Raw genomic sequence first — 22,449 nt, forward strand, 5'->3', positions numbered from 1 at the left:
GTAGCTGCTTGTGAGGATCTAGTGAATTCATCTCGACACATTGGTAATCTTTTAAATGCCCAATACAAACAGGAGGTAGTGAAGAATAGGTTTATGTTAAAAACTATTTTACGGACTCTCCGATGGCTTGTATTACAAGGTTGTGCACTTAGAGGACATGATGAATCAATCAAGTCAAGTAATCGGGGAAACTTTCTTGAATTTATTAAGTTCTTAGATGAATTGGATCCTAATATTGATCGTGTTTTAGATAATGCTTCCGAAAAAGCCACATATACTTCTCCGAATATTCAAAAATAGCTTTTGAATATTATTAATGATCATGTGAGGGGTAAGATTCACGAGGAAGTTGGAGATGCTAAGTTTTGTATTCTTGTTGATGAATCACAAGATGTTTCAAATAAATAACAAATGGCTCTTGTATTAAGATTTTCGACTATGATGGTTTTGTACGTGAACGGTTTTTAGATGTTGTCTGCGTTGATGACACTTGTTCACAAACCCTCAAGAATGAAATATGTGATATTCTTGTTCAGAACAATCTCTTTGTTGATGATATGAGGGGTCAAAGGTATGATGGTGCTAGCAACATACGGGGTGCTTGGAATGGATTGCAAGCTTTATTTCTTAGGGAGTGCTCTAGTGCGTATTACGTGCATTGTTTTGCTCATCGTTTACAATTAGCATTGGTTGCAGCTGCTAAAGATGTATAAGATATTTAGTTGTTTTTTTCGAAGTTGGGCACAATTGTCAATTATTTTAAGGCTTCTCCTAAGCGTCAAGTTGAGTTACTAGTTGTTCAAATCGAAGAAATTTAAAAATTGATTGATTATGGTGAATTGGAGACAGGAAGGGGGGAGAATCAGATTACGACATTGCAGAGAGCTAGGTCTACTCGTTGGAGCTCCCATTTTCGATCTGTAAATAGTTTGATAGTTTCATTTAGTGCACTTTCTCATGTTCTTGAGAACAACACAAAAAACGGATCAACTAATTCTAACTGGGGGGAAGCTAAGGGTGCTCTTATTGCACTTAGATCGTTTGAGTTTGTTTCCATGTTACATTTGCTACATAAGACTATGGGAATCACTGACATACTTTGCAAAGCTCTGCAAGATCAATCTCAAGACATTATTAACACTATGCATCTAGTCTCTACCACAAAAGTACTCCTTCAAAACCTGAGAGACGATGGTTGGAGCACTTTTTTTTGTGAAGTTGACTTGTTTTGCAAGAAGAATAACATTGATATGCCTGATATGGATGCACGTTATATGATGGGCATGGATCATTCTTGTCAACAACATGATTGTATAACGTTTGAGCGTCGGTATCGTGTTGATATATATAACAGTGTCATAGATTTTCAGTTAATGGAGTTGAAAAGTAGATTCTCCGAGGAAACAATAGAGCTTTTTACTCTTAGCTTTGCTTTGACCCCTAAAGATGCTTTCAGATCATTTAGGATTGATGATATTTGCAGTCTTGCTGAGAGATTTTACTTTCGAGATTTCAGTGATCAAGAGTTACTTATATTGAGAACTCACCGCAAAGATCGCGGAGATTGATGTTTGTCGTAATTCAGTTTTCCATAATATGTCCACGATGTCTGAGCTGTGTAGAAGATTAGTTGAAACTGGAAAGTCAAAGTCCTACCACTTGATTGATAGATTGGTTCGTCTTGTACTTACTCTTCCCATATCTACAACAACTACAGAAAGGGCATTCTCAGCCATGAAACTTATCAAAACACAGCTTCGAAACAAGATGGAGGATGAGTTTCTTGCAGATTCAATGGTCATCTACATTGAAAGAGATTTTGTTAATGATATTGATCTGGATTTGGTAATAGATGATTTTGATGCCCGCAAGAACCGCAAAATACCGTTTAAGTAGTTTTGCTTTTTAAATAGATTTGTAGTCGAACTTGATTAGATATTTTGATGAATTAGTATATATATTTGGCTACTTGTGAATTATGGTGTTTCATTTGTTTCTTTGGAATGTGTCTATTTTTTTTTTTTTGTAAGACTCTGGTTAACGTTGTTTAGCCCGGAGAGAGTTGAAATGCTGGGTCCGCCCCTGACTGGAATCCCCACCAATTCAGATGCTAAGACTTTCTGTAATAATTTGCATGCTCTTTGGTGGTGACTTACCTTCCTTTGGAATTTAGTGTATTTTTGAAAGGTAAACAAGCCCAAAGGTTTTACTGGGAAAACAAAGTACTAAGTGGATTTCTAAAACTTGTGGGCTAAGTTGTCCACTGAGCCCATGATTGAAACATGGCCTAATGTCTTGAGATCAATTTGGAGTGCTAATGTGCTATGCAGATTTTACTAAGCCCACTCATGTTTCAGAACAATTTGAGTATACTAAGAATGATTTGGTATCGTGAAAGGAAAATGAATCAGCTTCACCCTTCATTTCTAAATCAATTGATCAAATGTTTTCCTCAAACTTCTCCGTGATTTAGATCGTATAAACAAAAACATATATACAAAACTATCAATTAGGCACTTGGTAGTTTTTCCAGGAAACAAAAAAGTGTTTCCTGGAAAAACTCATCTTAGCTTCAATGGGGACTTGAGAAATAAGCGCCCAACTTAGAAATAACTTACCTCCTTTTCTCTAAAGGTATAAGAGTAATCTCGCGTTTTTCTTTTCTTCAAGTAGTAAAGTTCTATCCTTAGAATGTTGGTTGCCATAAGAACAAACTCAAAACCTTCCCTTTATGGGGGGTTTTGATCGGAAACAGCAAGGGATGTGAGATTTCTCATCTGAGAACATGGATACCTCAGAGTTAGACTGATCTATCGATGGATAGTAGTATATTTTCTTTTCCTCCTCTTCATTCCCATCCAACTCCACTTCATTAGCCTCCTTGTGCTGGTCCTACCCATCAGCTGATGCTACACCATTTTAGCCACTTATCTCCTCCGTGGCAGCACCTTCCTCAGCTGGATTTCCACCGCTTGCTTCAAAGGCTCTACCGTGATCATCATGGAGTAGCTTGTTCCTTCAAAATAGAGCGTCTGCTCTTAAAAAAAACATTAAAGCACTTCACTTTACAAGAAGTGAATGGTGTTACTCAGGTACCGATAGATTTGATTATGCAAGGATGTAATGAATGGAGTGACTATGTGGTGGGATTCTTTATAGAACAGCGCCTCTCATTCCCATATGTGAAAAACATCTTTCAACAGCGATGGAAAGATAAAGGGTCATTTGAGATTATTGTGGATAAAGATCTGTTCTACTTCAAATTCTCGAGTAATGAAGCTCGTCAAGCAGTTTTAGAGGAAGGTCCAATCTTTATTGGTGGTCGTTGCTTTATCATAAGTCCATGGACTCGAAGTGTTGAAAAACAGCGAGCAATGGTAACAACAATCCCTGTGTGGGTTTAATGTCATAACGTCCCTAAGGAGCTGTGGACTGATGATGGTTTGGGGTTTGTAGCTAGCAAGGTGGGCATTCCTTTTAGTTAGGATGAAGCTACAAAGCAAAAGAAGCGAATCGATTATGCTCGACTATGTATTGAGGTAAATGTTTCTGCCAAGCTTCCAAATTCATTTACAGTTGAACTAGCACTAGGAGATGAACGGATCATCTCGTTTGAGTACCCTTGGATCTCAAAAAGATGTGAGAAGTGTCAAAAGTTTGGGCATGAAACTGAAAAATGTTTGGGTGATGCAAATTCAAAGAGGTTGAATACCACTAACAGAAGTGGAAAAATGAGTAGACTCAATACTATACATTCTACTGGATTGGATGCTAACAATGTAACCAATTCACAGGAAGGAAGGCAGAATGAAAGAATGACTCCTAATGCCAATGTGAGCTATGAGAATGCTATGAGGAATATTGTATCGTATGCTGGCAATGGAAATGGAGAAGATGTGAATAGAAGAATATGGAGAGTTAGGAGTCGTCCTAGTGCCCTCTCTGATGGTGCAGGAAAAGGTTGCATAAGAAATGATAGAAGCAAAGAGATCCGGGAGCAGCCCACTGGTACAATTGTCCAATATGAACCAAATAGCCAGAGTAATGGTGCTCAGGGGAATGGAATAGAGATTGAAGAGCTCAATACTGGTGTACATGAGACTGGAACCGATCCTTCCATTGGACTTCAGCTAGTACTTTATGTGCCTGCTGAGATAACAACTCCTATAGTAAATATGATTCGGGAAACTATGGATATTCCTCATGTGAACACTTTTTCGCAAAAAGGAACTTCAAGTAACCAGAGAGATAAGAGTAATATGGTTACACCAATCCAGAGTCAGCCTAGAGGTATTCCAATTAACCAACTGCTATGTAGTAGAGAACGAAACATGTATGAAGGGCTAGTTGTTGGAAATGAGGATGAAGATGATGATCTCTCAGAGAATGAGACTGAGTTCTTTACGGATGCAGTATCCCCAACAATTGTTTTGCAAAAGAGCTCATCAAGGTATGTAGTGCCTTCTAAGGATCAAAATTAATGGACAACTGTGAAGCTAAAAAGAAGCAAGCGGATCCAAGAGCGTGATTCAGGAGAAGTAGAGCCTACGCTGGCAATGATGAAGAAAGTAAAGTCATTACTGAAAAACAAAAAGATGAGAAATCTTGAGGACTACACCAAAAAAAAATTGGATGATACTTTGGGACTCACTTATGTGTGTTGTGCTTGCGAATGTTTCTTTTTCAACTATGAGAAAGCGCAAACTCATCTTAGGAAGGATCATCTTAAGATTGTTAAAGAAATCATGACTAGGAAGTAGGACTACTATCTCTACTTTCTTAGGTTCGATTGCAGGACGACTAGTATGTTATTATGTATGTTAGGCTTAAAGCCTGTCGGTAGAGTTTTTGTGTTCCTCCTTTTAATGATCTAACTCTTAGAGAGGCTTGCAAGGTTTAACCTTTTGCAATAATAACAGGTGGGGGTCTGCCTTAACCCCAGCTTAATCTTAAAAAAAAAAAAAAATTAGGCACTTGGTTGAGATATGGTACTTTTTTTTTGAAAATAGATAATAAGGTTAGGCTGCTTGGACATGCATTCATGCATTGGATTCTAACAAAAACCGTTATTTTGATATTTGTAACAGTAATCTTTGCTAATGCAGAATCAAGAGGTGGAAAATTACAAACATACCAATCCTTAGTGGAATTTGACAAACTAGTTTTTTTTTTTTTTTTTTTTTTTTTTTGATAAGTAGGTTTTATTAATGTTGGAGCAAATACCAGAAAGGCCACTACAAGTGGAGTATAGTGAGGGAGATCCTTATCAACTATATTATAGACAACTCCTAATTAAAAACATACAAACTAGAAAACAAGAAAGAAATAGAATTATTTAAAAACTAATAATAATAGTATCTTAGTGGAGGATTAGATCCTGGAAGTGATAGTGTCTTCTTGTTGGAGAGGTGCATAAACAGTGCCAGACCAATCCTTCGGCTACTATGCAGGCGCGCGCTGGAGGGGTGATCTTCTGCCGAAACACTCGGTCATTCCTGATTTTCCACAACACCCACAAAACTGTGTAAGGAGTGAGTTTCCACAATTTGGCTATGAACCCATTTCCCCTCATCTTTGGCCAACACCTAAGCCAATCCTCTAATGTGTCAGCTATTGCAAGCCTTGAGAAAGACAACCCAAAAAGTTGCATCATAATGGACCAGACCTCAAGAGCATAAGAACGATGTAGAAATAGGTGAGTTATAGACTTGTCCACCAGACCACACATAGCGCAAGCCGGCAAAACTTCTAAGCACTTGTGTATAAGAGCATCTGTTGTGAGGGTACGTCCAAGCAAAGTTGACCAAAAGAAGAACCTTACTTTCGATCCAAACCTTAACCCTAACCGCTCTAAGCTTCCGCCTCCTTTCAATTCTCAATGGCCGAAGCCTCAAACACCAATAATGACTCTCCTCCAGGTTCCGATGATCCTTTCTTTGTACACCACTCAGATAGTCCTACGGCTATTCTCGTCTTTCATCTGTTATCCGGTGACAATTATCCGACTTGGTTACAGTCTATCTCTAGAGCCCTTCGAGCAAAGAATAAGTTTGGTTTTGTCGATGGCTCTGTCACACCTCCCAGTACTCCCAAAGAAAAATCCAAGTGGTCGCTATGTGATGACCTCGTTGCTTCATGGATTCTTAATTCTGTTACTCCAGATATCCATGGAAGCATCCTCTATGTCGACTCTACATCCAAAATCTGGAAAGATCTAGGTGACCGTTTTTCACAAACTAATGCACCCAAGGTCTTTCAACTGAAGGATTCCGTCACTCTTCTCAAACAGGACAATCGTCTGGTATCTGTTTACTTCACTTTACTTAAATCTTTATGGGATGAATTAAGTTCTTTGTCTACTATGGCTACTTGTACTTGTGGTCATGCATCTATTTTTGCCAAAGAGATTGAAGATGGTCATTTTATGAAATTCATTTAAGGCCTAAATGCTCGTTTTCAATCCATTCGCCGTCAAATTCTCTTAATGGATCCTTTTCCTCGTATGTCCAAGATTTATTCTTTAATCCGACAAGAAGAGAAGCAATAAGAGATTCATGCACTCTCTCTTCCTTCTGCTCTAGACGTTGTTGCCCTGAGTACCCACTTTCAAAAGACCAACTGGGCTTCTTCTTCAAAATTAGGCCCGTCTAAACCTCCGCAGAACACAACACTGGTTAGCAACAACCTCGAGCGCGTGCCCCTTCAGATACAGGGCAACCAGAGCATCCCACGCGCTCGTCCATTCTGCAATCACTGTAACCACGTTGGACATCATATTGGTACTTGTTACAAACTGCACGGTTATCCCCCCAAGCCTGCTCAAGCCAATTCGGTTGCTACGAACTCCAATTCTCCTATTTTCTCCAATGAACAATACAACTAACTTCTCAGTTTGCTTGATTCAGGTAGCACCACTTCACAAGCAAACCTGACAAGTATTTCTCTCTCGTGTTTTTCTAAATCCATATGGATCATTGACTCTGGTGCTACCAATCGTGTTTGTTCATTATTACATCTGTTTTCTCATTATCATACTTGTTTAACACATTATACTCTTAAACTTCCAGATAGAACAGACCATTTAATTACTCATGTTGGTAGTGTTATTCTCTCTCCTCTATTGCGTTTTGACAACGTTCTGTTTGTTCCCACTTTTCATTTTAACTAGCTTTCTATTAGTGAACTAGTCAAGTCTCACCCTATCTCTGTCACGTTCATTAATGATTCTTGCTTTTTCAGGACCAATTATCGAAGAAGAAGATTGGATTGGGGCGGCTTAATGGGGGACTCTACCATCTCCAACTAGCTTCCGTTTGCTCATCCCACAACTCCACAAGCTAAATGATTGGCTTTATGGCATTATCGCTTAGGACATCTTTCTTCCACGCCTTTGCAGATTTTAGCTAAGCAGTTTCCTTTCATTTCTAGTTCCAATAATGCTACTTGCAATATATGTCTGCAAGCTAAGCAAATACGTTTATCTTTTTCTCATAGTTCAATAAAAACTATTAGACCTTTTCAAATGATTCATTGTAACATTTAATTTACCATCCTATTCCAATGCTAGTTTTTTCTTAACTATTGTCAATGATTTTAGTCGTCCTATATGGATTTATCTAATGACTGTCAAATCTAAAACTGCCATACATTTACAATCTTTTTTTTGTCATGGTTCATACTCAATTTCATTCTACAATACATTCGCTCATATTTGGCCATAACAACATTGATGACCATTTTCATGAAATCCAAGTCCTTCGATCCGACAATGGATCCAAATTTATATCCCATAACATGCAACAATTTTTTCCCAAACATGGGTTATCCACCAACGTAGTTGCGTTACTACTCCCCAACAAAACGCTGTTGTTGAAAGAAAACATCGTCACTTACTCAGTGTTGCACGAGTATTACGTTTTCAAGCTCATCTCCCGTTATCCTTCTGGGGTGAATGCATTCTCACCGCAGACTATCTCATTAACAAAATTCCTAGCACCTTGTTAAAAGGTAAATCACCTCATGAGCTTTTGTTTACAACACCTCCCACTCTTGCCCATCTTCATGTTTTTGGTTGTTTATGTTTTGCTCACAACACTTCCATTAAAAATAAGTTTGATCACCGCGGAAAACCTGACATCTTCAATTCATTGGTTATCCTTATGCTCAGAAAGGCTATTGCATTTATGATTTATCTTCCAAGAAAATTTATACTTCCCGTGTTGTGATTTTCCATGAGAATGTATTCCCCTATCAATATTTATCTTCCCCACCATCACATCTGCCATTTTATCCCTTACCCATCCCACACAATGAAACTTTCGACATTCAATCCTCTCCTGTAACTCCAGTAGATAGAGTGCGCACGCGCTTTGATCCAACAAAAATCGAGCACGCATGAGCCCTCCCTCCTATAACTCCAGTAGACAGAGTGCTCGCGCCCTCTGATCTAGTATAGATAGAGCATCCACGCACCCTCCCTCCTGACAATCTTCCAACTCAGTCAGCTCTGTCACCTGTAATTTTGAAACTCCCTTAGTCACTACACCCCAACCCTCCTACCTCACCTCGATCTCCTAGAGTGTGAAACCCCCCACCACTTCTCATCAAAGATTATCACTGGCTTACTCTCACCAAGGCACCTACAGTCCCTCGTTCGGCCAACCTCATCCAATCGGACTCTAAGGTAACAGTCTTCCACTCCATATCCTATGGCTTTCTATGTTTCTGACACTAATTTTTCTAATTTTCATAAAGTTTTTTTGTCTAAAGTGTCTTTTTCAATTGTTCCTACATCTTTTTCTCAAGCTATAAAAATCCCATAATGGAAAGCTGTTATGGCTGCTGAAATTGCAGCTTTGGAACCAAGTAACACATGGACTCTTGTTCCGTTATCCCCTCATCTTAAGCCTATTGGTTGTAAATAGGTTTTCAAGATTAAATATCATGCAGATGGCTCTATTGAGTGTTACAAAGCTCGTCTTGTTACCAAGGATTACAGTCAAATTAAAGGACAAGACTATCATGACACTTTTGCACCTGTTGCTAAATTAGTCATTGTTCGATTACTTCTCTCCATTGTAGCTATCAGACATTGGTCCCTTCATTAGTTGAATGTCCACAATGCTTTTCTCCAAGACAATTTTGATGAAACTATCTACATGACCTTACCTCCTAGCTTCGCCAAACAGGGGGAACACAGGATCTATCGCCTCAATAAGTCCTTATATGGACTAAAGCAAGCTTCTCGGCAATGGTTTGCCAAACTATCTACCACTGTTGTCAATGTCGGCTTCAATCAATCGAAGTCTGATTATTCTCTGTTCACTCATATTCGTGGTTCTAATTATACATTTGTTCTTATTTATGTGGACAACATTCTAATCATAGGCAACAATCCATCTCTCATTCAGAACTTGAAGCAATTTTTAGAAACAAAGTTCAATATCAGGGGCTTGGGACGTCTTAAATATTTCTTGGGTATTGATAAGAGCCCAAAACTATAGTTTTAACCCCCTAACAAGAATACTTTAAAACCAATTATGTGAGTAATAAATAAGAGTTAATGCTGATTACGTGCTTTTATGTATTTCAAGCATTAGAGTCGATTATGTGCAAAAATGTGTCACTTTGGCGAGATAAAGGAGCAAGAATTGGTTGCTAAGAAGTTATGTGATTAAAGGCCAAGATTCAAGGAGAAAAAGCCTTTGTAAAGCCCGGTCAAAGCTGAAAAGTCAAAGTCAACGCGGGCAGAAATATCACACAAAAGTCAGCAAAACTCCTGAAGACCGTATCTTTGGACTCAGACCTCGAGAATTGGGCCTACTTTATGTCAAAATGACTGGCTTGGAAAGAGCTTTCCAATGGTCTAAGCGTTGACCCAATCATAGGAGCAGAAGTAGATGAAAAGTCTGTTGAAGCAAAATCCAGCTGAAAAGGCCTCTATGGACTAAAGAAATTGGGTTTTGGGCTCGATTTTCCGGCCCAAAACATGGCTCCTCAACCCATGCACGAAAATGTGGATCTTGTCTCCTCCATTTCAACACACAAGACTTAACTCTTAAGCAGGTAGTTTTTTAGGTAGCCATTAGCATATAGTTTTTAGATCTAGATTTAGACTCCATTTAATTAATTAGTTTTTTGTCTTGTTTTAAATTCAGTTATTGAATTATTGTTATTTCTATTCATTAGATCAATAAAGTTAATTAGTTCTTCATAATCTAATTTGATTTTCATTAAATCATTGTAGTTTCAATTCATAGACTTAGTTATTTATCATTGTTAGTTTCGATTAAATCGTGCATGAGTAGATTTCCATTTAATTTAAATAAGCAAATTTAGAATCTTTTTATCATGTCTTGTTTAAATTAAATTGGAAATGATAGTTTAATGACTCTAGGCTAAACCTCCATTAGAGGGGTTTGAGGAAGCCTTGATGAAAGCTTGATTATTGTTAGCGTAGAATAGTCGTAATTTTCCATTCCAATCTAGAAAGTAATTAGTTCACCATGAGAATTGGTTTGATTGCTTCACATGCTAGTTATTAGTTGGTAGAGATTACCATGAACAATTAGGGATTAGGAACACCCAATTGCTATGCAAAAGCATTGCAATTTGGATTACGACAAATCTTCGCTAGTTAATTAAGTCGAGTTAAGGTGGAATCAATCCCCCCTAATTCCTTATCATATAGTCAAGTTTAGTATTCCGTAGTCGAATTATCATATCTTGCATCGTAGTATAATTTCCGTAATACTCTCATTGACTTTAGATAGATTGATAATCTTAGTAAACGCTAATTCTAAAGAACTAGGAGTGGAACGAATCTTCTATTCCCACTATATTGCTATAGAATCGAGAGTAGAAATTTTTTGATAATTAGACACAAATTTAGTTTTAGTTTTACTTGCGTTTAAGTTTCATCATTTATTCGTGAGTAAAACTATCATTTTACGTTTATCAAATGGCGTCGCTGCCAGCTTAGTTCCCTTTAGTATTGTTTTCTTTAGTATTGTTTGTCTTCTCAAAGTCCCACCCACCCTTGTTTGTTCTAACTGTGATTGTTGGTTTCATAACTGAGTTTTTCCTCACAGGAATACATGGAGCGCGACCGCGCCCTTGGTAGGCAAAGTTCGAGCGCGACATGCGCCTAAAACACTGGACATCAGCCAAGGTTGCCTCTACCAAGGCAAAGTTCTACCTAGAACAAGGCAAAGTTCGAGCACGCCCGCACTACCAAGGCAACACTAGACATCGAAGTTTGACTAAGGTTGAGCACTCCCAAGGTTGAACTAGCCGACTCTGAACCGCCCGATTTCCACAGGTTAGTTCAAACTTCCATTACTTCAAGTTATTCAGTATTTCTAACTTGTTACACACACTGAGCTTGCGTATACAAGACGCTATTCATAAGCGAAGCAAGGAGGCATTCAGGTACTTTTTTCTTCCACACCTCGCATCACCTATTAGAGGTTCATACTAGCATATCAGGATTGTTTGGAGTGTTATCGTATTTAGTTAAGATTGGTCTTAGCCTTGCATGAGATTAAGGTCATGTAGAGAAAAAACGACTAACGTAATCTATCGTGAACGTCAACACACACACACCTATATAGTATACCACACACCGCACCTGAAATAATGGCTGAAGAAAGAGAGTCGCCTCTCTCTGAATGTTACAAAGCCTTGAATGATAGCCCAAAATCTTGCATCGCTTTATCAAACCCAGTGGGGGATTTCCGAATCCCCCCAAATATATTTAATTTGTTACCTGTTTTTCATGGGTTAGACCATGAAAAACCTTATCAACACATGCGTAAGATTGACCAAGTCCTTACAACATTCCACCATCCTACGGTTGGTGCTGAACAAATTAAACTGAGGGTGTTTCCTTTCACCTTAGCCAATAAGGCGACATCTTGGTTAACTGCCCAAGCGCCTAATTATGTGGACTCGTGGGCCAAACTTGTTCAACTATTTATGGAACATTTTTACCCACCACTGAAGACATATGAAATGCTTTTCAAGATTCATTTCTTTCGACAGAATCCTTATGAATCATTTTCAGAGGCTTGGAATCGTTTCACCGATCTTTTTATAGAATGTCCACACCATAACCTCACGAAAGACACGTTAGTTCGTGCCTTTTTCAAAGGGCTGTTACACCACCACAAAAAGGTGCTTGACATAATGAATGAGGGTAGTTTCCTCAGTAAAGGAGCCTCATAGGCTTATAAATTTCTAGAAGATCAGACAAAGCGTAATAATAACTGGGGCGGGGGGGGGGTGTAGTGACGATATCTCCCACTCCGCTAGTTCTTTTACAACAGTTAAGACCGCCGGTATGTTTGAGATGAAACCCGATCCTGAACTTAAAAATTTAATCGAATCTCTCACTAAAAAGGTAGAGACTATTTCTATTCAACAAAAGCCTATCCCCGTCATGAATGTAAACTCCAATCCATGTAATTTCTGTTTGAGTCCTGAGCATCCCGACTCCTATTGCCCTTTCGCTTATGAACAACAAACATCACAACAAGATAATGTTTGCTCAATTAATAGTTATCCTATTCCTAACGCCCCTTGGAGATGATAAGAGCCCAAAACTGTAGTTTTAACCCCTTAATAATCATACTGTTAGACCAATTATGTGAATAATAAGTAAGAGTTAACACGATTACGCGTTTTTATGCATTTCGGGGTTTCAAAGTTCATTATGTGCGAGAAATGTACCACTTTAGCGAGATAAAGGAGCAAAAGTCAGTGAGAACTTCCAAAGCCGTATCTTTGGACTCGGACACCGAATTGGGCATACCTTATGTCAAAACGACCGGCTCGGAAAGAGCTTTGCAATGGTCCAAGCCTTGACCCAATCAGAGGAGCAGAAGTGGACGAAAAGTCTGTGGAAGTCAACTGCAGCTGAAGAGGCCTTTTGATTTGAAAGAATTGGGTTTTGGGCACGATTCTCTCGCCCCAAACCCCGGCTCCAAGCCCATGCACGAATTTTGGATCTGAATGTATAAGAACAAAAGCTTAAGTCTTTGTTAATGGTAGATAGTTAGGTTAGAAAATAAATTAGATTAGTTAGCCTCCATTAAACCTTAATTCTAGATCTAGTTTTCATTAGATTAATTAAGTTTAATTTCATTTCAATTCTTGTTTTAGATTAAATCCTTGAATCATTGTTCTTGATAGATTAGATAATTAAAGTAGTATTCTTTATCCATTTTAGATTTTTGTTAATTCCAATTCTAGATCTAATTTCAATTCATGTCCTTAGTTCAATTTAGTCATTAAATTAGATTTCATTATTATTTTAATTAAATAAATTTCAATGCTTTATATTATGTTTAGTTTTAATATAAATGGAAATGATTGCGGAATGATTCAAGGCTAAACCTCCATTGGAGGGTTGTGAAGCCTTGATGAAAGCTTGATTCGATTATCGTGGAAAGAGTCGCCGTGATTTTCTATTCCACTCTAGAAATGATTAGTTCACCATGAGAATGGGTTTAATTGTTCACATGCTAGTTATGATTGGTAGAAATGCCATGTATAATTAGAGATTAGGAATAACCAATTGTTCTGCAGGCGATTTCATTCGGATTCGACGATTCGTGGTTAGTGGATTAAGTTGAGTTAAGGTGGAATCAATCCCCTCTAACTCCTTATCATAGAATCAACGTAGCATTCCCTTTTAGTATTCCGATAACCGACTAGTTGCATCTAGTGGGTAGTTGCATCGTAGTATAATTCCGCCCGTAAAACTCTCATAGACTTAAAAGCGACTAGTTAGATTAGAAAACATCCATGCTAGAGCACTAGGAGTGGAGCGAACTTATCTACTCCACTATATCTCAATTGGTTGAGAGTAGAAGAAATCTTTGATAAATAAGATAACATCAATTAATAAGTTTAGTTTACTTACGTTAATGGATTAATCGTTCATTTTCAGAGGGTAGACTAGTCATTTTCTGAGTTATCAAATGGGCCGCTGCCATCTTAGTTGCACTTTTATCATTGTTTTCATAATAGATTTAGTAATTTTTAAGTCCCATTTCACCCACCCACCCTTGTTTGATTCATACGTGGTTGCGTTTCAGTTTTGGAAAAATTCCATGAGAAAACGCGATCGAAGCGCCAGCGCTTCAAAGAGAGCTGGCGACCGCTTATCTTTCTTGGACTTCTCGCTTATACACGAAGCTGCTTAAAGAGGCCAAGCTTAAAGAGAGCTGTTTATTCGGTATCTATCTGGAGCTTCGACTTTGCCTTGGAGCCCAGCAAGATAGAAGCGCCGCGCCTTTCTCTGAATTTCCGGGATTTCCACAGGTTTGATTTGAACTTCGAGTTGTCAAGTTTTTCAGTGTTCTATTCTCTTATATATCGAACACGCCGTAAACAAGACGCTATTCATAAGCGAAGCAAGGACGCAATCAGGTATTCCTTTCTTCCACACCTCGCATCTCCTGTTAGAGGTTTATACTAGTATATCAGAATTGTTTGGAGTGTTGCATGTGTAGTTAAGCTCGACTTAGTCTTGCATGAGATTAAGGTCTGGTCGTACAAAAACACCGAACGTAAATACACAACAACATCAACAATCAAGTCTATCTAGTATACCACACACTACACCTCTAGCTACTATTCCACACACACCATACCTGATATAATGGGGGAAGAAAGAGAGACTCCTCTCTCGGACTTCTACAAAGCCTTGAGCGATAGCCCCAAATCTTGCATCGTTCTAGCAAACCCAGCGGGGGATTTCAGAATCCCTCCAAATATTTTAATTTGTTACCCGTTTTTCATGGTTTAGACCATGAAAAACCTTACCAAAGACATCGTAGGATTGAACAAGTCCTAACAACATTCCACCATCCTACGGTTGGTTGAACAAATTAAATTAAGGGTATTCCCTTTCACCTTAGCCCGATAAGGCGGCGTCTTGGTTAAGCTGCCCAAGCCTAATTACGTGGACTCGTGGGCTAAACTTGTTCAAATTGTTTATGGAACATTTTTACCCACCCCTAAAGACGGATGAGATGCTTTCTAAGATTCATTTCTTTTCGACAAAATCCTCATGAAACATTTTTGAGGCTTGGAATCGATTTCACCGACCGCTTATAGAGTGTCCACATCATAACTTAGCTTAAAGACACGTTAGTTATTGCCTTTTTCAAAGGACTTCAACATCACCATAAAGAAGTCCTTGACATAATGAACGGGGTAGTTTCTTAAACAAAGGAGCCTCTGAGGAGGCTTATAAATTTTAGAGGACCAAACTAAGCGTAATAATAATTGGGGGTAGTGGCGATTACTCCCCTCCGCTAGTTCTTCTTCCACGATTAAGGCTACCAAGTATGTTTGAGGTTAAATCAGATCCCGAGCTTAAAACTCTAATTGAATCCCTCACAAAAAGGTAGATGCCATTTCTGTACAACAAAAGCCAATCCCGTTATGAATGTAAATTCAAATCCATGTAGTTTCATTTGAGTCCCGAGCATCCCGAATCCCATTGTCTATAGCCTATGAGCGGGCTTGTTCCATTAATAGTGAACCTAACGCCCCTTGGAGACAAAATCCCAACTTCGGTTGGAGGAATAACCAACAAGTCACACCTCAAGGGTACAATAATCAATATGTTAGTTAACGCAGAGCTTTTAACCAAGCTCCACTACGACAAGGACGTGGTCGGGGTAATTTTAATAATTATAACAACCAAGTGCAACCCGACAAGGTCAAGCACAAGGTCAAGGTAATTATAATAATTATAATGCTAATAGAGGTATCGTTCAGGTAAATAGTAACTATCAAAATCCACCAATAAATAATTCACGGAAATAGTTCCAAGTAACACCACCCGTGACCACTACACCCACACAACCGGATCGTCTTGACACCTTTATACAAGTGAGCCAAAAACTTTTCCAAACCATGGCTCAATCCAACCAATGCCTTCTACAATCCGTGAAATAATTTAACCCAACAGGTTGGCTCAAGATAAAGCCCAAACCAAAGGTGTGTTTCGTGTAACGCAATACCTAATCCTAAAACAACAAACACAGCCTTTGAGGTAACGGATAATACTAGTAATGAATATGAAAATGTAGGTGAGATAAATGCCATCACCACTCTCCGTTCTGGCAGAGTGGTTGATAACAAAGTAACTATGCCTATAGTTACCCCACCCGATAACCCTACACCGCTATATTACTAGATATCTTTGAAATAGAAACTGAAGAGCCTACCACTGTAGAGGTCCCAGTTACAACACAACTTAAGAAACAAAAAGCCACGGTTAAACATCCAGGTGATACCATTGCTAAATATCGACAGAAACCACCGTTTCCACAAAAATTAGCCATGTTAACTAGAGATACAAATTACGAGGAGATTAGGGATGTTTTCAAGAATCTAACTATAAACCTTCCTTTCCTCGAAGCTATTAAAAAGCTACCACATCATGCTAAGTTTCTTAAGGAATTGTGTACTACTAGGCGTAAGACAAATATACCAAAAGACGCCTTTTTAATGTAACAATTCCCAACCTTATCGAACATAATGGAATTGTTAAGTACAAGGACCGGTCGCCCCATCGCATAATGCACCTTAGGAGATTCCTATAACGACGACAGCGTTATTAGACACGGGGCTAGTGTTAACTTACTCCCATTTTATTTGTATAGACAAATAGGTCTAGACAAAATGCAACCCACTAAAATGACGTTGCAATTAGCTGATCGGTCTATTAAGTATCCTAAGGGTGTAGTCGAAAATGTGCTTGTAAAAGTGCAGGATTTCTACTATCCGGCTGATTTTGTAGTCCTCGATACAGAAGTCGCTAACGACTCTGTCCCGATCATTTTAGGGCGTCCTTTCTTGGCAACTGCCAATGCGCTCATTAATTGCCGTGATGGTTCAATGTCCATGTCTTTTGGCCATCTTGCTGTTGAAGTCAATGTTTTTAAAACAAGGACGCAGTTACCCGATTCGTCTATGGATGGAGAGGTTAGCATGATCGAGAGCTTTGCTTTCGATATTATTTCAACAACACGCGTTCCCGATAGTCATATGCCCAAAATTCTTTCCTTTGGAAAGTCAGACTCCAACATTTTTATTCCTACACTAGTCGATACACATGTTATTGATGAGGACGGGATAGATGACTTTCTCAAAGATGTAGAGGACTACCATAGTAATGTGGATATGACCAATCTAGATGAGGAATTTGATGAGTTTCTTCGAGTAGGTGACAATTCACCCTATCAAGAACTAACTAGCACAACATCCACCTCGATTCCCCTCCTTCCACCCTTTCAAAGGAACCCCGAGTTTGCACTCGATCCTGTTGTTTCTTCTGTGCTCTATAATTTTTTAAATCCTCCTAGCAAACAGATACTTCAGAAGGACAAACTTTGTGACACCTTCATTTTCAAAATTGAGACAGTCCCTACACACACAATGAATGAGTTCGATGCTAAAACCACATCCTCATTGTGTACAAGCTGTCTTTCTAGAACTTATCCATATCTACCATATTCTCCACAACCATTCACTTTTCCACATTTATTTACTAGAACACCCACTCATTCAAAAATGAAAAATAAGGTGCATGATAGGTTACACAATAGGGTTATCCGACTTCGTTTGGATTCCACTAGGCTGTGTCGTAGGAAATCTTGGTGTTTCATTGTGTTTGGATATGTTTCCTCTGATATTTATTTATGGAATGATCCACAACTATTTCGGTTGTTGATATATGATCAACCGCATGTTCATACATATGTTTTAGATAAAGTCTTGAGTATCTGACTATAAACGACTCAAATTTCTGTGTTGGTGCATTTCCTTTCATTCCAATATATTGGTGAGTGCACCATTAAGGTAACCGCCCTCCCCGATGGAGTGTGTGGCTGTAAGTACCGGATCCTAAGTCCACGGTTCACATAATTCACGCGTTTTCCACTCTTGCATGTTTTTCGGATTTTTGAGTCATGTTTCTCTATGGTGTGAATTACGTCTTTATTGCTTATTGTTTTTCCTTCTAAAACTAAAAAAAAAAATAAAAAATAAATAAACATAGTAATCTATGAAGTCTCGGGAATCTGACTTTAAAAGACCCACTGCTAAAAACAAATTTTCTAAAATTCTTGTAAAAATTTGTTTGGGGTGGGGTGTTCGTGTTTCCGTACTAAATGTTTTATGTCCCACTAGAGTTGCTTAGGCCGTTTTATTGTATTACGATTCGGATTGACATGATCTATTAATTTAGAGTTCATTCGTTCGCATAACTTACGTCATGCACGCACTTCGAGGCATTTTCCACTATCTCATATGTCATCCGAAGTCGGAATAGAGTGTTTTATGGATCATTGGATAGGAAATTCTCTCCTGATCATTTCCATATCTCATTCGCAAATATCAGACCGGTAACGAAGCGGGAATTTTGATTTGAAATTCGCGAAAAAATCGAAAAAATCGAAAATTTTGATTTTGGGCTTGGGCCCAACTCGCGCCCACCACCCCATGGAGGCCTTTCGGCCTCTTACATTCTCACGCAACAGTTAATCTCTTTCATCTTCCACCGCCATTAACATCTTCCAAAACCTAAAAAAGAAAAAAAAAATTAAAAAGAAAATCCAATAAACCCACGCCCAAAATCAAATCCTAACCCAAATCTTCTCTACAACCAAACCACCATAACCCCCACCGATTTTAAGCACTAAAAACCACCGAAATTTATAAAAATTTGTTGCTGCGCCGCCACCACTCCACCACCACCACTTTTCTTTAGGTCGGTCAAGTTAAACCACCACTACCACACCCTCTACAAACCCCAAACCGTAATCAAACTCTAAATGGCTCAACGCCGTATTATACCGGAGCAGATTTTCACCGCCGACCATTTCGCGCCGTTTTACGATGACGAAATGGCTAGTAGAGACTGGAATAGTCTCGGTACTCGATCAAGACTTCTACCATGAAGACTTGGTCGACGGTTCTACAACACCGGGAGTTGGGAGTCGGATTTTGTTTTGGTGGAAGAAGAAGAGGAGGAGTTGACTACGGGTTTGTTGGTCGAGATTCTAGGCATTCCACCTAGAATCAATCTGGATGCCGCGTTTTACAGAGCCCCAGTTTGACGGGTTGAGCCTTTGATGGGCGCATCGGCCATCAATGGGAGCTACAATCCAAACTCCCATCAGGCGCGAGGGCTTTCTCGAGGACCAACCAACCGCTACTGACCCAGTGGATTGGTCGGAATGTCCTAGGCAAGGACAAGGTCAGTGACATCGGTCTGACCTGCCTCCACGTCCTATGGATACTCCAGGAGCGGAAGTACGATTTCTGTATCCTGGAGTTTTTGCTGAACATGATCAGGAGGTTCGGACGGTCGTTGGCACCTCTTCCTGTGCTTATCACTAAGATCATGTTGAAGATGAAGGCAACTCCGGCTTCTGAGAGGATTTACATTACCCTGCACGGGAACCCGCGTATCTATAGGGAGTGTGTCCAACAAGTCTGGAAATTGCCCGAGGATAGGAACAGCAGAGGAGAGGAGGAGCAGAGGGTAGATGAGGATGAGTCGGAGGAGGATGAGGAGGATGGCACCTGCTTTGATACGGATGCCTTCCGCAGGTGTTGGTCCGATCTTCGGCGCATGACTATGCTACATAGGGGCACGCGCGTTCACTCAACACTCTGTGCAGACCTCCGGACTCGACAGCCACCATTCACCACAACTTCGAGATCCGCACCCGGAGGGAGGACGAGAGATGGGGGAGCAGCGAGGGCTGAGATGGAAGCCCCGTCCGGTTTAGAGTAGAGATGCTAGACGCTTCCCACCTCATACGGACTACGCCGGGCCTCGAGGACACAACCGCTAGGCATGAGCGTCGTCGACCGGAGGACGATCGGCTGCCGGACCTTCCGAGCCCGGGGAGCCACCACTGAAGTTCAGGCCCTCCGCCACCGTGGCGAGGTGTTTAGAGAGGATGAGGAGTGATAGTGGTAGTTATTTATGTTTAGTAGTTGTTGTGTTATTTACTTTTTGTTGTCTTTATTGTAATGTAACTTTTATTTCAAGAATTTGAATTTTGTAGTAATAATTCAATGAAATTTTAATATAAGGGTTTATTTTCATATTGTGTGCTTATTTCATATTGACCACACCTTCCAAACTTGTTTGGGGGTGGTTTGATTATTTCAAGTCAGATTCTTAATAAAAAACCCTAGTGTTAGAATTTATCATGAGTAAGGTGAAAATATGGTAGTTTAGGCATATCGTGATTGAGAATCATTGTAGGATGAAATCTAGATTAAATAGGTACATCAGTCATAAAATCCAAATAAGAGATAATCGGGTTTGAATTAGAATCCGTGAGATGAGTTGTTTCCGTTTCGAAGTTTGGAAATTTTAGGATTTCTAAACCCGCCGAAATTAGTTTTGGCAACTTTCCGATCCATTCTAGCAACTTTAAGCCTATATAAACTTGATACAATCTATCCTCACAACTCACACTACACCTAAACTCCATCACTCACCCTTCAAACCCGCGATTCCCACGTTTCGACTTCATTTTCGCATTCAAGAACTTCGAGCGCCAGGCTTCTAGTTGGCCGCTCTACAATTCTGTCGAGAAAAATTTGGTCGAGGCGCCAGCTTTTTAGTCGAGCGAATTCGCTAAGTTACTGGAATTCCAAAATACAAAGAAGCGCCAAGCGCTAGTCGAGCGACCAGCGAAGCTTAAGTCACCGGAATTCCAAAATACAAAAAGCGCTACGCTACTGTTAAGTTAAGCGCCAGCGCTGCGACTTCTCGACGAGAAATTTTCCAGTTTTTCGCGTGTAGTATCCGAATCATTCGCAGCTATTCCAAAGCGTAATTTTGAGATGACATCTCCAATATTGATACCGGAACAGTCTTTCGAAGATTTGTTCCAAAGCACTACTTACGGTGCTTGGTTTCGCGAGGTGATCACATATGTCATCGGGAACCTCTTATGGTAAGACCGGGCTGAACTTTATTCTCCAGCACTTGCATATTATTTTTATAATAACTGCATTTTCTTTGAGAGACCGGATGGAGAACAAGTGTTCTCCATCAACATTGACGATGAACCAATGGAGATTACCAGGTTCTTGCTAGCATTTGTTCTTGGACTTGCTATGCATTTGAGATACAAGACCCATGGTGCTATTGGGTCGATAATATGCATGTCTACACTTATGAGTCTTTGCACGAGGCTTATGGGGGCAGGCATTTTCCAGATTTGAGGACCAAGGGGACTATAACGTTGTTCCTTGGTAGCCTTTGTCCATGAACATAGGAACTGTTATGTTTTGGATAATGCTAAACATTTTAGGGAATGCGCTTTTTTTTCTCCGTGAATGACGCCACTTGCAGCGTTTTCCTTGCTTTAGCCAATGGACGCCCGATTCTATGACCTTCCCAGAACTTTGATGTCTAGTTTAGCACGAGCCTATACTATGAAGCATAAGTACCTTCTTATGCCCTGTTTTAATTTCACGTATTATGCTATGTTTCTTTCCTGCTTTTTTGTACACGCTTCACGGATTGGATTAAGGTAGACACGGTGCGACCCACCAATAGTATTATCCGATCTTTTCCGCAATGACTTGGCATGGGTGGCGGATACAACCTCACCAGGTTGCACCCTACACCCCATCGACCAAGTGGCACTTAATAGGTTAGCAACCATAGATGATAAATGGCGTGAAGCCTGGCAAATTATCATAGCATGGCAGGACGCGAAGGAACCTCACTTCTTTATAGAAGTAGAGGATGACGAAGATGACGAATAACAACGGGAGTGGAGGTAAGTTTTAGTTTACGTTAGTGTCCGCTATGTCCCAAGCAATTTAATTAGGTTAACCCCATAATGGGTGGAACTCTTATAGAGTTGCGTCGTTTTATTTCCTATATTAGTACGTTCTAACATTGTTTTGCAGATGTTTCTGAATTTCACGCGCTTCAATGGTATTTTTCTTACCCTCTTTATTTACAATGCTTTGAGGACAAAGCATGCTTCTTGTTTGGGGGGCATAGAAGAATCACGTGTAATTAAGACATCTGTTAGGATATAGATATATATAATATGCATTTGTTTTCTAGTTAAAATTTCAAAATTTAAAAATATAAATAAATAAGTTTATGCTATACACTTAGGAATATTGGTATTGTTTTCTTTCTCCATGCTCTTAACAATCTAGAAGTCTCACATAGTTGTTGGATCAGAATAATTGTTAGAAACTTAGGTTAATCGTAGGTAATAATCTTTGCATCTATCTATAAATATATTACATGAGTATCTATGATTGTTAGCAAGTTTTTTCAAATCTAGGCTAGAGTACTTATTCTACAAATCCTGTGAGAATATAGCCTAAAGCCTTATATGAAATAAACATTTGAGAAATGACACAAGCGGGAGA

General features: G+C 39.4%; 2 protein-coding genes across 2 annotated transcripts; both read left to right on the forward strand.

Annotated features, from left to right (window-relative positions):
• The first annotated feature begins 1,079 nt into the window (after positions 1-1,079).
• On the forward strand, positions 1,080-1,568 carry LOC147477032 (uncharacterized). Its single transcript, XM_086585898.1, has one exon. It carries the CDS (start codon positions 1,080-1,082, stop codon positions 1,566-1,568), a length of 489 nt encoding a protein of 162 aa, XP_086442024.1.
• A 4,310-nt stretch (positions 1,569-5,878) lies between these two features.
• LOC147477033 (uncharacterized) lies at positions 5,879-6,439 on the forward strand. The gene has a single exon (XM_086585899.1). It carries the CDS (start codon positions 5,879-5,881, stop codon positions 6,437-6,439), a length of 561 nt encoding a protein of 186 aa, XP_086442025.1.
• The last annotated feature ends 16,010 nt before the right edge of the window (positions 6,440-22,449 follow it).

The sequence above is a fragment of the Coptis chinensis genome, chromosome 9, assembly GCF_015680905.1.
Source record: "Coptis chinensis isolate HL-2020 chromosome 9, ASM1568090v1, whole genome shotgun sequence".
Lineage (NCBI taxonomy): Eukaryota > Viridiplantae > Streptophyta > Magnoliopsida > Ranunculales > Ranunculaceae > Coptis > Coptis chinensis.

Bases quoted from the DNA above. Each gene is read 5' to 3' on its own strand.
- LOC147477032 (XM_086585898.1), top strand. From the start codon at position 1,080: ATGGGAATCACTGACATACTTTGCAAAGCTCTGCAAGATCAATCTCAA.
- LOC147477033 (XM_086585899.1), top strand. From the start codon at position 5,879: ATGGCCGAAGCCTCAAACACCAATAATGACTCTCCTCCAGGTTCCGAT.